The sequence below is a fragment of the Rhinoderma darwinii genome, chromosome 2 (genome assembly GCF_050947455.1).
Source record: "Rhinoderma darwinii isolate aRhiDar2 chromosome 2, aRhiDar2.hap1, whole genome shotgun sequence".
NCBI lineage: Eukaryota > Metazoa > Chordata > Amphibia > Anura > Rhinodermatidae > Rhinoderma > Rhinoderma darwinii.
This window is the reverse complement of record NC_134688.1, coordinates 165,244,684-165,260,248: the sequence shown is the minus strand read 5'-3', so window position 1 is coordinate 165,260,248 and position 15,565 is coordinate 165,244,684. Positions and strand designations below refer to the sequence as shown.

The window sequence follows — 15,565 nt, the reverse complement described above, 5'->3', positions numbered from 1 at the left end:
TATATTAGAAAGTTGCATAACTTTTTGTTATACAACAAAAAATTTTGGGGAGGGAAAAATAAGGAAACACCTCCATGGAACAATTCTGAACTGTCAGGTGTTTAAGAAACTGTAGTGTTGGTCTTCTCACAGAGGTTTAACTTGAAATTCCTCAAGCTCAATGCAATTTATAGCACTGGTACGGTCTTATAAGGTAGAAGAACCGTTGAGCCACTTCAGGTACCAGTTCCCCTGATGCAACTACAACTTCTGCACCACATATACCAAGGGCCGTGAAAGTGCAGACAGTGATGTCACTGCACAGGAATAACAATAACTGAACTTGGATAATACACACAATGATATCCTACCACAGGGATAATAAATAAAGTGAAGCCACAGTATATGGAGAAAAAACACAGTAATGTCACTATATAAGTATTATAATAATAGAGTTGTCACAGCAGAAGGGTAATGACCAAAATGTGTTAACAACCTTGGAATAATAGTCACAGTTATGTCTTAGCGCAGGGATAATTCACTCAGTGATGTCACAGTACAGTAAACATGGTCACAGTGTATGACAATACAGTGATGATGGGCAAGCGATGTCACAGTATGTGGATAATAACCACTGTGAAGTCATAGAAAGGGTTATTGCACACAGAGATGTCACAGTATTGGAACAAAGTGCACAGCAATGTCAGAGAACACATCTAATGTCTCAAAACAGGGATAAAAACATAGTGATGTCACAGCTAAACAATAAGAACCACAGATGTCACAGCACCGAGATAATAAATACAGCATCATAATACAATGTTATTATGTCACAATATAGAGATAATAAAAACCGTGAAGTCATAGGAAAGGGTTATTAAGCATACAGTGATGTGACAGAACAGTGAGCATGGTCAAAGCTCTCACAAAACAGGAGTAACAAAGTCATCTCAAAGTACATAGATAATAAACACTAGGATGTCATAGGAAATGGTTATTGCATGCAGTGACGTCACCGTATGAAAAAAATGTGTGAAGTGATGTCATAAAACAGCGGTGATGTCACAGAAAATACATAATAAACAAATTATGTCACAGCTAAAGGCACAGCACTATGATAATAAACAGCATATAGTACAAGGATAATGTGCACAGAGATGTCACATTACAGAGATTATAAACACAAATTTTCCTTTTTTTGGCAGAATGGTCATTTGGCCCTCTCAGGTCCTAGGACCTTGTTGTGGCTGTACCTTCTGTAGTTACACCACAGTCTCCACAAGTAACTACTTAAAGGAACACTAAAGCTAGAGATTAATGATAAAAGTACATTTTCGATAAACTTGCTCACACGGTTTGTCAGTCTGCAGGATCTAGCTCCTGAAACATAAAGTATTGGAGAAATCTTACAGAAATTTCCTGCTGATCTGTTCCATTTTTGGTTTGTGAATGTCTGAGGGGGTGGGGCTTAGCAAAGGAGTGGGGCTTAACAATCTGTGTGGGCTACTGTAGACAGGCCAGAGTGGGGAGGCTCCTGCTGCAGCCAGTTGTTTTATAGCCAGGCACGGGATTTTGAGGAGAAGGAGGGAGCGGGTGAATGCCTGATCTCCTGGGACACATGTAAAATATTTTTTTTACATATTTCTCAGTAGTAATTGCAAGATGACACAAAATATGATTCAAGGAAACGAACAGATTAAGAGAGGCATTGCTTGAATATTTTTTAGTTTTTTGTGTGTGTGCATTTTGTATGTTTAGTGTTCCTTTAAGCAGTGACAAAAACTACTCTGAGTATAATGGTACATGGGGATGTGAGCAATGTGCTCCTGTGCATGGGGCGCCAATGCTTGAAAAGGGGTTTAAAGTGGATAATCCCTTAAAGGGCTATCCTTACCTGCTAGAATTTTTACTTGTCAACAAACATCACATAAAATGCACAGTGACTCACAGAAAATAAAACAACAAATGAACAGATGTTATTAGCCTACGCAACAATGCTTCCTATCAACAAAGGGGTAATGATAAAACTCACGTCTTGTGTTAGTGTTTCCAAAGATTTCCCCCTGCTGATTCTTTGACTGTTCGAGCCATGTCTTAGTGACCTGCAACAATCAACAAAATTGCATTGAATAACACTAAAGGGAAACAAGTTTGATCAAGCCTTGACTTGCAGGCATAGACAATGTCTGAAAAAAAAATAACGAATGGGGCTCATGGCTAAGTGAGGCATTTCAAAAGCAAGTCACTTATAAAAGGCTGGGGGTTAGAGGCTTACCTCCTTGTAAAATGATGTATAATCTGCTCGAACAAAGAAAACAATCTTTTCTTTGATCTTTAAATTGATAGCCCTGTTGCATGTGAATCGTGTGACATTTATAATAACAAGTCTTACGACAGTATATTTAATGGTAGGTAATGTAGTAATTATATTAGGTTCCTCAAATTGTCACGGATGAAAAAGATTTATAAAATGTGCTACTTTCTTTAGGTACTGTAGTCGGTGAAAAGAAAAAACAGGATATGTACTACTTTCTTGCTAAAGTTACCTTCTTTCTTGCCGTATATGATGTTGCACGCTAAGGATTGATCTTTCCTTGGCAGGCTGCCCTTCAAAAGAGCCACTCAGCATGCGCTGCCTAGTGCATGCTCTGAAAGAAATGATTTGCAAAGGAAAATAAATTAGACTGTAATACATGAAAAGATGCAGAGGCTTAGTAGTCTGCTAGAAGATATTACAAATGGAAACATACACTTTATGTTATATAGGTCACAAAAATATACAGCACTAAAAAAAAGAAAAAGAGATGGGATAGCTTTCTTTATCTTTGCAAGACCAAGTACACTGTAGATGCTGTACAGTTTTGTTAAGTTAAGGAAAAAGGCCAACATGAGAAAAAAGTGTTAATTTATAAAAGTCAAATTTCAAATTACAAAATCTCCATTAGCTGATATCCTTGCTGCATAACCTTCTCAGAACACATTTGTGACTACATATGACTTCATATGATTTAACATGACTACATGATTTATTTTCATATGATTTAACATGACTATATAGGATTTATTTTCATATGATTTAACATGACTACCTATGATTTATTTTCACACATATTTTTACTGGTTGTAAAAGTTGAAATTTGAGGGTTGGTCTTGCAGATAACTCTGTCCATATGCCCTATTAGGCGTAAAGTGGGACCCTTGTGTGAGACCCCCTCTATGAGCTACAATGGCTCCTGATATGGCGGTCCCAGTCGTCCATGTATTACATTGTGGGCCATTTATTTGAATTGCTGGGATGTAATACTCCCTGGCATGGACTGGAAATGTATGGCTGATTGAAGCTTTTAGGAGGCCCTTAGAGAAGGGGTTGTCTTCGTGACAACATCTAAGGCCAGTTATAAAGGAGGTCTTTCTCCCAATATTGAAGGCTTATAAGTAATCAGCAGAACTATTTTGCAGAGCCATACATTTCATTTTCAATAGTTACTTATGGAGACACAATTTTTATGTATTATCCCAAAGTTTATACAAGTTTACTTTCAGATATATTGGGATGTAGAGTGCCATTTTCTGTTTTGTTTCATTACAACCTTGTATTAAAATAAAAATTTTTTGGGGGGTTGAACCATTTGATTTACACAACATGCCTACCATTTTTACTGTGTCACAAACAATAAGTAAGACAACGGGGAACTTGAAATTGTGCATAAGAACTCACCCCCGAAAGTCTAAACTTTGTCTTGCCACCTTTTGCTTCAATTACAAATACAAAAAACTTCTAGACACTGGGATTTTTGCCCATTCTTCCTGGCAAAACTGCTCAAACACCTTAATATTTTCTCGTGATCTTCAGTGGATATGGAAGGAAGAGTTTGAGACAAGCGGTCCAAAGCCTTACTAAGCTTGTCAGAAGAGACATGTAACAATTGTTTATAGAGCAACGACATGGGTTTAACCAGTGTATCCTGTGTGACCCAATCCCCCACTGGGGATGCTCACAATCTCACGTTAGCTCCTGCAAATTGCGACCAATGGGCATGTCTAAGCTGAAAATAATGGAACCTTAATGAGGGGGAAACTGGTGTTTGGATCTAACCTGTGTAAAAGTGGCTGCTTTATTCTCCACTACCACAACTCCTAAGGTTAGAATGCCTAGATTTGCCCACCCACTGGGGTCAGGAAGTCTTCGTACATGTGGCAGAAGTGGATTGTTTCAAAGTGGTGTCATAGGCGATCAGTTCACCTCTTCAGTGCGGAATAATAACAATGACCTCTGCCGTACCTTTAGAGTAGTTTTCATCGGAATTGTAAGTGAGTGACCTGGGGGGGGGAGCTTGCCTATACAAGGAGTTTAGTAGGACCTTGTAGGTGCCTAAAAGTGATGTCTCCAGATCCGTAGAAGAATTACTGTGCCTGTGGGTAAACCACCACCAAATATAGACTAGCTGTCTTGCCAGGAAATAAAGGTAGAGATTTGGGAGGGTCAAACGCCCTTTCTCAGTGGGCAATTGAAGAGTACTTAGTGCAAGTCGGGGATAACCACCAGCCCAAATAAAGGAACTAAAAGCCATGTCTGCAGTAGAGTACAACAATAGAGGCAACAATACAGGGGAGTTATGAAACAAGTACAGGAACCTGGGGAGAGATTTAATCTTAAAAAATGTATATGATCTGTCACTGTAAGGCTTTGTAACAGGGGTGCCATATTGTCAGCTATAAAACTTTTAGCATAACAACTAATCACTATTCCCATGTATGTGATTTTATCCGCCCATTGTAAATGGGAGGGGACTCCCATACATGCGGCCGCTCCATCTATCCCTAGAATCAGTGACTTGGACCAACTGACTCGTATTAAAGAGAAGGAAGTAAACGTGTAGAGAGAGACACGTTCCTCCCTCTCTTCCAGCATGAATCTCTTTATATTGGGTGAGTGGCATTAGGCATTGGCAAGAGGTTCGATAGTCAATGCAAAAAGGGAGGGGGAGAGAGGACAGCCCTACCTAGTTCCTTGCCCAAAGGAAAGGAAGGAGAAATGTGTCAATTAGTTCTAACACTGGCTATAGGTTGGGAGTATAGAAGTCGTATCCATTGGATAAATTTAAGTCCAAAGTCAACCTTACGCAGTACAGACCACAGATAAGGCCATTACACCGAGTCAGCGGTTTTTATAGGTCTAATGAAGCAATGACATGGGCGCCAGAATTACTAGGAGTAGAGGATAAGTTGGTGAATAGTCTATGTAGATTGATATCAGAAGGTTTTTAGTTGTGCCATATTCTTTCCATTTTGTTATAAGGGATTTAATGGTGTTCTGTTGGATGTTCAAAGTTTGGGATATATTTTTATATCCCAACCCTGATCTATACTTCTCCACAACTTTGTCTCTGACCTGTTTGGAGAGCTCTTTGGTCTCTGTTGCTTGCTTAGGCCCCATGCACACGACCATAAAATCGCCCGTAATTACGGGCCCATTCATTTCTATGGCCGGCGGACACTTTCGCTTATGTCTACGGGAGAGTATCCGTGCCGTAGAAACCTGCCGAAAAAAATAGGACCTGTCCTATTTTTTTATTTTGCGGACCGTGCTTCTATACGTTATAATGGGAGCACGGCTCGTAAAAATGGCCGGCTGTCCGCAGCCTACCATGCTCGTAATTACGGGTCGTAATTACGGACACGGTCGTGCGCATGAAGCCTTAGTGATGTTGCAGATTCAGAAGGCTTTCAGAACAGGTGTATTTATACTGACATCATGTGGCACTTCCACACGGGGACTTTATACAACTAATTCTGTGACTTCTGAAGTTAATTTTTTAACCAGACCTTATTTAGGGATTTTATAACAAAGGGTGTGAATAAATACTCAAATTTTTTTAATTTTTAGTTTTATTTTAACTAGGTTTTTTTTTAAATGTATTCCACTGTAACAATTTGGACTATTTTGTCAGGCCCATCACATAAAATCTAATTCAAAATCTATTTTCATTCCAGGTTGTAATGCAACAAAACAGGAAAAAACACCAACGGGATGAATATTTTCGCAAGGCACTGAAAAAAAATTTGCTTTGTTTTATCATTAATGTGGTCTCAAAATGTTTGTACCTATACTTGTCAAAACAAACAATAAGCTACATCGTGGCATAGATTATTATGACTTAATATTAACTGCACAGCAGTGTGAGATATGTAACTGCTATTAAAATGAGAAATAAAATTATATAATATTTATACTGAAGTAAAACAATTCTTAGACCAACACTACCGGTAGAAAACCTAACATATCAAGCATTCTCTGTAATTATAAATTCAATACCATGCAATATGGCAAATACAGAAATACAACCAGAATGTCAGAACCTTCTTAATGATCAAATTTCACTTATCAGTGAGAGTTTTCCATGCTATCAGAGCTCTATGATGTCCCTCTGTGAAGGCTCTATTACAGCTGCTCACCATTGCCTAAGGCACGCAGCCACATCTGATATACTCTTGAGCCAAGAAAGAGACCCATAGATTACCTTTCTCACCAACATCAAAAATGCTGCTTCTAAGGACAAAAATCAGGCTGCGTTTATGTAGCTTCCAGTAAATATCACCAAGAGGACTGTATATCAGTGGCCATTATTTCATCATACTGTATTTCAGTCATAGAAATTTCCTAAAACATATTTTTACTCTAATTTTACAATTTAGAATACACAGCCATAAAGAAAAATATTGATGTAACTTTTAATATCTGTTCCACTGAGATAACAATGAAAGAATGAATGAAACTACGAAAACATAACAATGTCTCATGCAGATTCCTTTTATGTAATTATTACCTCAGGATTTTATTTACTGCTGTTTCCTTTTCCAGGAGATTTCTTGCTCTGATGCTAAAAACGGACTTGCGTAGCTGCAAAAAAAAAATAAAAAAAAAATAAAGAATAAATAAATGCATAAATAAGAAAAAAAATCTATTTCCTTCCATTCAGAAACACCAAAATGGGAAATTAACTCCCTTTTAAAATTCCATGCCAAAAATATCACTATGTGCTCATTTATGATATAAGAGCAGAATTGCTTTTCTAAAATTAATGAAGACAGCTTTGTGAGTACGCCAAACAAATAGAAGCATGAACATGAAATAACAGCCTACTCTCATGATATATCTGTAATATCTAATTGGTGTTCAAATCTTATAGAAAGCACCACTTATAATCTGATTATGTAGGTGCACAGTGATACATTAAGTTATAAGTCAACAAGCTTTCAGGTATATACACATTATGCAGGGCCCTTTTGTCCATAGAGCAAACAACATTACTTTTTTTAGCCTCCACACTGCAATACTACAGGGGAGGTCCCAGCTGTATCCCTATTTATCCACCATACATCTCACTGAGCCATCCGCACTTTACCTCCCCCCCATATCTGCTTCTTATCTGTCCATTGTATTCCCTTTTTATCTGACCACTGCATATACTGTACAGTGACTACTGTATCCGCTATTTATCTGACCCCTGTAGACACTATTTATCTGACCACTGCATATACTTTACAGTGACTACTGTATGCGCTATTTATATGACCTCTGTAGACACTATTTATCTGACCACTGCATATACTGTACAGTGACTGTTGTATCCGCTATTTATCTGACAACCTCTGTAGACACTATTTATCTGACCACTGCATATACTGTACAGTGACTGTTGTATCCGCTATTTATCTGACAACCTCTGTAGACACTATTTATCTGACTACTGCATATACTGTATAGTGACTGCTGTATCCGCTATTTATCTGACAACCTCTGTAGACACTATTTATCTGACTACTGCATATACTGTACAGTGACTACTGTATCCGCTATTTATATGACCTCTGTAGACACTATTTATCTGACTACTGCATATACTGTACAGTGACTGTTGTAGCCGCTATTTATCTGACCTCTGTAGACACTATTTATCTGACTACTGCATATACTGTATAGTGACTGCTGTATCTGCTATTTATCTGACCTCTGTAGACAATATTTATCTGACCACTGCATATACTGTTCAATGACTGCTGTATCCGCTATATATCTGACCTCTGTAGACAGTATTTATCTGACCACTGCATATACTGTTCAATGACTGCTGTATCCGCTATTTATCTGACCTCTGTAGACACTATTTACAGGACCACTGCATATACTGTATAGTGACTGCTGTATCCGCTATTTATATGACCTCTGTAGACACAATTTATCTGACTACTGCATATACTGTACAGTGACTGTTGTATCCGCTCTTTATCTGACCTCTGTAGACACTATTTATCTGACCACTGCATATACTGTTCAGTGACTGCTGTATCCGCTATTTATCTAACCTCTGTAGACACTATCTGACCACTGCATATACTGTACAGTGACTGTTGTATCCGCTATTTATCTCACCTCTGTAGACACTATTTATTTGACCACTGCATATACTATACAGTGACTGCTGTATCCGCTATTTATCTAACCTCTATAGACACTATTTATCTGACCACTGCATATACTGTACAGTGACTACCTTATCCGCTAGTTATATGACCTCTGTAGACACAATTTATCTGACTACTGCATATACTGTACAGTGACTGTTGTATCCGCTATTTATCTGACCTCTGTAGACACTATTTATCTGACCACTGCATATACTATACAGTGACTGCTGTATCCGCTATTTATCTGACCCCTGTAGACATTATTTATCTGACCACTGCATATACTGTTCGGTGACTGCTGTATCCGCTATTTATCTAACCTCTGTAGACACTATCTGACCACTGCATATACTGTACAGTGACTGTTGTATCCGGTATTTATCCCACCTCTGTAGACACTATTTATCTGATTGCTGTATCTGCAATTTACCTGATCTCTGTATCTGCTATATACATGACCTCTGTATACTCTATTGATAGACCCATGTAACCTCTCTTTATCTGACCTCTATATCTGCTTATTTCTGATAGCGGTCCTACATACTACAGGGGAGGTATCCATTGTATCCACTCTTTATATGACAGCTGTATCCACTATTTACTATTCTGACCACTGTATACACTGTAACTTATGTATCCACTTCTTATCTATTTCCTGTGTCCACCATTTATCTTACCGCTGAATTCCAATTTCTGTAACCGCAGTATTCTGCAGGCATCTGCTATTCACCATATAGTCATATCTGCGATTTTCCTGACCACTGTATTCCCTCTTTTCTGAACGCCATTTCAGCTATTTTTCTGGCCTCTCTATCTGCTATACACCTCACCACTGAATTCGCTATTACTTGAATTCTGTAACCACTATTTTACATTCGTCTTCGCTATTTCTCTTACCACTGTATCCTTTTATCTGGAGGCTATGTGTCATGGTTCATCTGAATGCTGTGTTCCACTGTACACATTATGTTGCAAGTGTGATTTTAAAGATGTGGGCTATTTATTGTGATGGTGTGGCTAGAACATTGCTACAAAGGGAAAATCTGTTGTGGAGCTCTTCTTGTGATGCATATAGCTCCTATTACAATTCAGAAGTGTCCGTGGAAATGTTTTTGTATGCTGGCAATTATATCAGGCACTCTAGGGTGATCTGTGACAGGCACCAAGGAAGATATCTATGACTGAGGATGGGTGTTGGGACATCTGAAGCTGAGACACTGTATAGGGGCATCTTAGCCACTTATGGGCCATCTGTAGCTGGCGAACACTGTTAAGAGAGTGTTTGGTCTAGAAAACTGCCAAAAATAAATGTTTCTGCTTTGGGTGCCGCCATGCACACCACATAAAGGACTACTTTAAATGCGTCTATGGCCCACATTATTGATTGCTCTCTAAGGGCATGACCACACGTGGCGGATTTCCTCCGCAACTGTCCGCATCAATGCCGCACAGAATCTGCGTTGCAGATTCTGCTGCGGATCTGCACAAAATGTGCAGTACATTGATGCGGACTAGCTGCTGCGGACTGCGGGAAAAGTGCTTCCCTTCTCCCTATCAGTGCAGGATAGAGAGAAGGGCCAGCACTTTCCCTAGTGAAAGTAAACGATTTTCATACTTACCGGCCGTTGTCTTGGTGACGCGTCCCTCTTTCGGCATCCAGCCCGACCTCCCTGGATGACGCGCCAGTCCATGTGACCGCTGCAGCCTGTGCTTGGCCTGTGATTGGCTGCAGCCGTCACTTACACTGAAACGTCATCCTGGGAGGCCGGACTGGAGACAGACGCAGGGAGTTCTCGGTAAGTATGAACTTATATGTTTTTTTACAGATACATGTATATTGAGATCGGTAGTCACTGTCCCGGGTGCAGAAACAGTTACTGCCGATCGCTTAACTCTTTCAGCACCCTGGACAGTGACTATTTACAGACGTCTCCTAGCAACGCTCCCGTCATTACGGGAGCCCCATTGACTTCCTCAGTCTGGCTGTAGACCTAGAAATACATAGGTCCAGCCAGAATGAAGAAATGTCATGTCAAAAAAGCAAGACGCATCCGCAGCACACATGACATGTGCATGACAGCTGCGGACTTCATTGCGGAACTTTGAATCTCCATTGAAGTCAATGGAGAAATTCCGCCATGAGTCCGCCACTGCTCCGCAACAGACAGAGCATGCTGCGGACACCAAATTCCGCTCCGCAGCTTATGCTCCGCAGCGGAATTTTACGCCTCGTCTAAACGAACACTGCTAAATTAAAGTGTAAGTCAATGGACAAACGGCTCCGCTGCGGATTAACGCTGCGGAGTGTCCGCAGCGGAATTTAAGTGAAATTCCGCCACGTGTGAACGTGCCCTAATGCAATAGTGTAAAAGATGTAACCTCTTTTAAATTTTTAAATGTTGGAAAGAAAGAAAATGTTCCAGGAGGGGTAGGGGTGGAAGGAAGGGTATTACTCATAAAATTTTTGCATTGGGCTTACCAATGTGTTAAAAAAGCCCTGACACTGGGGAAAATTTACTATTGGTGCTGCGCCAGAATTCTGGTCTAAGATGCACCTTCTTTTTGCGCAAATAATTTTAGACACATTTATCAATGATATCAGCCAAAAAGAACAGATGTTTGTCACTCGCAAGAAAACGGGATGTTGCTTAGTGCTAAAGGCGCATTGGTTTAAGGTCAGCCAATGAAGAGGTGGTATAAAGTTAGACAGAAGTGTCTAAACGTGCGCCAAATTTATCATACAGCATGAGCCACTGTGATAAAATTGGGGCATCTAGTCTAATTCTAAGCTGTTTGAGTTTAAGGCCTTATTCACACGAACATGTTATTAGTCCGTGATACGCGCGTGATTTCCACGCGCGTCGCACAGACCTATGTTAGTGAATGGTGCCGTTCAGACTGTCAGTGATTTTCACGCAGCGTATGTGCGCTGCGTAACAATCACGACATGTCCCATACTTGCCCGTGTTTCTCGCAGCACGCACCCATTGAAGTCAATGGGTGTGTGCAAATCGCGCACGGCACACGGAAGCACTTCCGGGTGCCGCGCGTGATGCGCACTACAGCAATAAAATAAATGAATGAAAACATAAAAACAGAGTGTCATAATGATGCCGGCTGCGCGAAAATCACGCAGGCATGCACCATATGCTGATGCCACACGGACCTTTTGCTCGTGCAAAACGCAGCGTTTTTTTGTGTGCGCAAAACGGACACGTCCGTGTGAATAAGGCCTAAGACAGTACTAGTAAATCTGCCCCATTATCTTTATGTTAACAGGCCTTAAAATATTGCTCCTCGTGATATTCTGTACAGCCTTTCCCTTCTGCCAGATTTATGGATTACCAAAAATGACTACGAAAAACAAACCTCTGCCTTAAATTATGAACTGTTCACATTGGCTCAAATGGTTTTGAATGTTTGTATAGAGATATGCTTCTCTTGTTAATAAAAGACTGCTGACGTAAACCAGCAAGACTGACTCCAAAGTGCCCATTATAGGCAGCATCTAAGTATGACAGGAAGGTCGAGGTATTTAAATCTGTTATCAATCTTACACTAATTGCATACTGAACTTTTATAGCCATGGTCGCGCGACATCATTTAGTAGGTTTCACCTCCGAATCACTAGAATGAGCGGGAAGATTGATTGAGGTCACAAGCAGCTTGACGGTGCATGTATTATGTTTAGATATTCACCATCGGTGTGATTGAAATCTGGCGTATAATGACCCAATTTAAAATGAATCCATATTTTGCTTTTCCGGCATTCAAATATTGCTAAGTATACAAAGTCTTTTCAATGCAACTATTACATAATAATCGAGAAATAACCCATAATCATCAGAATGATTGTGTTACATTTTATGATGAAGCCCCCAAAGGATATACAGTACTTTGATTATGAAAACACTGATAGAGCCATCTGCCAATGCTTGTTATCAACAGGAAGCAGGACAAGCTGCTCAGTATTCTCCCAATGTGTTTATATGGATTATAGGACTTAACATTAACCATCTTCTATGTCAACTGTAGAAAAATGTAAGCCACATACTTGTATTATTAAACTGCTTACACAAAATAAAACACTCTAGTCACATAGCAGACAGGGTTATTGGATAGTGTGTGCAATTCAATCGTTGTGTAATTCATGATATGAATGGAGACCTTTACAGGGTTATTTCATTTATTGCACTGTATAAGCTGCTTTCGGAAGACAATGATTGGCTGTACCATTATATACATTTTGATGCGATGGAAGATTGTTTGCAAGACATATAGGAACATGCACCTACCACTTAGGTAGTAAGTGCTCCAAAAAATTAGCTTTTTCCGCCTAGCTTGTACTATAAGGGTATGTTCACACGGCCAAATTTCAGACGTATACGAGGCGTATTTTGCCTCGTTTTACGTCTGGAAATACGTCTCAAATACGTCGTCAAACATCTGCCCATTACTTTCTATGGGTATAACGCTGTATTGTCCACACGACGCGTAATTTTACGCGTCGTACGGCAATTACGACGCGTAAAATTACGCCTCGTAAAAAGAAGTGCAGGACACTTCTTTGGACGTTTTTGGAGCTGTTTTCTCATAGACTCCAATGAAAACAGCTCCAAAAACGGACGTAAAAAAGGCCGCGAAAACGGCGTGAAAACGCCGCGAAAAATGTGAGTTGGTAAAAAAACGTCTGAAAAGCAGAAAACGTCTGAAAAGCATACCCTTAGGGTATGTGCACACGTAGTGACCAAAAACGTCTGAAAATCCAGAGCTGTTTTCAAGGGAAAACAGACCCTGCTTTTCAGACGTTTTTTGACCAACTCGCATTTTTCGCGCCGTTTTTCGCGCCGTTTTCGCAGCGTTTTTTACGTCCGTTTTTGGAGCTGTTTTCATTGGAGTCTATGAGAAAACAGCTCCAAAAACGTCCAAAGAAGTGTCCTGCACTTCTTTTGACGAGGCTGTATTTTTACGCGTCGTCGTTTGACAGCTGTCAAACGACGACGCGTAAATAACAGGTCGTCTGCACAGTACGTCGGCAAACCCATTCAAATGAATGGACAGATGTTTGCCAACATATTGTAGCCCTATTTTCAGACGTAAAACGAGGCATAATACGCCTCGTTTACGTCTGAAAATAGGTCGTGTGAACCCAGCCTTAGGGTATGTTCACACGAGGGCGTCCGTTACGGCTGAAATTACGGGGATGTTTCAGCCTGAAAACATCCCCGTAATTTCAGCCGTATCGGCATGTGCAGGCGCTTGAACGCCGCGTCCATTACGGCCGTAATTAGCGCTGCTATTCATTGGAGTCAATGAATAACGGCTCCAATTACGGCCAAAGAAGTGACAGGTCACTTCTTTGACGCGGGCGTCTATTTACGCGCCGTCATTTGACAGCGGCGCGTAAATATACGCCTCGTGTGAACAGACAAACGTCTGCCCATTGCTTTCAATGGGCAGATGTTTGTCAGCGCTATTGAGGCGCTATTTTCAGACGTAATTCGGGGCAAAAACGCCCGAATTACGTCCGTAAATAGGCCGTGTGAACATACCCTTAGAAAAATAATAAAATTCATACATTCATGCTTCATGCTACAAAATAAAAAAAAATAACGATAATAAAAACATAATTCCACTTAAAACTGGGGAGTATAATTAACTATAGCACAAACATTTTTACTTCTACTCTCCGTTTCAAGGTTTGGGTTAGTTAACAAACACTGGAGAGAAAGACCCCAATAGTTGGTGGGCAAAATAATGATCAATATGAATGGATGCCTGCCGGCAAAATATTCCCTTTTTTTTTTCAACTATACATGGAAGAAAATAACAAGGTTTTATTGTGCTATTATAGCAAAAGACAAACTACACGGAAATTAAAAGATTCATGTCCGCTGCTGACATTGATGAGCGTAGTGCAATGTGTAACGGCGCTGTGAAGGAGGTCCAGAGTGTCAGCGGCTGCAGAACGCCGCACTCCAACCAAAAGGTACAATATCTAAGGTCAGCAGTAAAGCATATGTTAAAATTTCAAAAGAAGCCCCCCCGACATGTTTCGCCACGGATGTAGCGTCTTCAGAGGTATCGGGTCTAAAGGTTTGGGTTAGAGCTCTAGGAAGGTTTAGGGTAGCGTAACTGTTTATATACTGTATACCAAGAATGGACAAATGTTAACCAGGTCTATGAGCCAGTTCCAAAAGTTAGGATCCAGCAGTATCCATTGTATGGCCAGGTTTATACACCAGGAGGACCAATGTTTGATGCAAACACTTTGAATTATTTTCAGGGAGCAAGAACATGGTGCCCGAGTTTTGTCCAGTCCTACTGTAAACACATAATGTGGGAGATTTATTAATACTGACAGCATAAAAAGAGACCAGACAGACAGAAACTGCACCAAATATTTCACAATGGTGGAACCAGTATGATAAATATGGTGCATCTTGCTAGACATGTTAGACAATTTTCGTTACTTACGTCACCTTATGGCTTATGTACATTTACACAGTTATTTTTTTATGCAAAAAAAGACACACACTGTTAAAAAATCTTGCACATATTACAATTTGTCTTAGGTCCATGCACACGACCGTATATTTTGTCCGTAATTGCGGACCGTAATTAGGGTCCGCAATTATGGACCCATTAGTTTCTATTGACCACGGACAGCAAAAGATAGGACATGTCCTATCTTTTGCTTTTTAAGGACCATGCTCCCATAATTTATATGGGAACACATGTTGAAAATGCGGCTGGCTGTCTGCTTCTGCTGTTTGCGGACCGTGATTATGGGCACGGCTGTGTGCATGAGGCCTTAGCCATGTCCCTTTTAATAGACACTTTTCAAAATGTGCAAAAAGTGTCTAAAAGCACATAATAAATTTGGGGCACACCATGTACATCACATGTATTCATAGTAGTGATCGTAACAGAGGGGAGGCTGTGACAACCTCCCATTTGTCTTGAAAGTGGCAAGGAGTTTAAACACACAGGAAGAGATTTATTAAGTTTGCGCCAGTCTAGGGCACATTCAGACCTGGCGGAATTGCTGTTGAATTCCGCTGCAGATAGTCCGCAGTGGAAATCTGCAGAAACCGTGTTTTTACATTGGTTGCTA

The 15,565-nt window shown here is 40.2% G+C and overlaps 1 protein-coding gene across 3 annotated transcripts in view; it reads right to left on the bottom strand.

Moving 5' to 3' along the window:
- Window positions 1-15,565, bottom strand: part of NALCN (sodium leak channel, non-selective) — a 722,821-nt gene that overhangs the window by 84,335 nt on the left and 622,921 nt on the right. For all 3 annotated transcript variants that reach the window (XM_075852442.1, XM_075852444.1, XM_075852443.1), the window contains 3 exons: window positions 6,807-6,880; window positions 2,526-2,627; window positions 2,012-2,081 (listed from right to left, as the gene is read on the bottom strand). In XM_075852442.1, coding sequence (XP_075708557.1) covers window positions 2,012-2,081; window positions 2,526-2,627; window positions 6,807-6,880 — 246 coding nt within the window. The remainder of the gene's footprint in view (window positions 1-2,011; window positions 2,082-2,525; window positions 2,628-6,806; window positions 6,881-15,565) is intronic.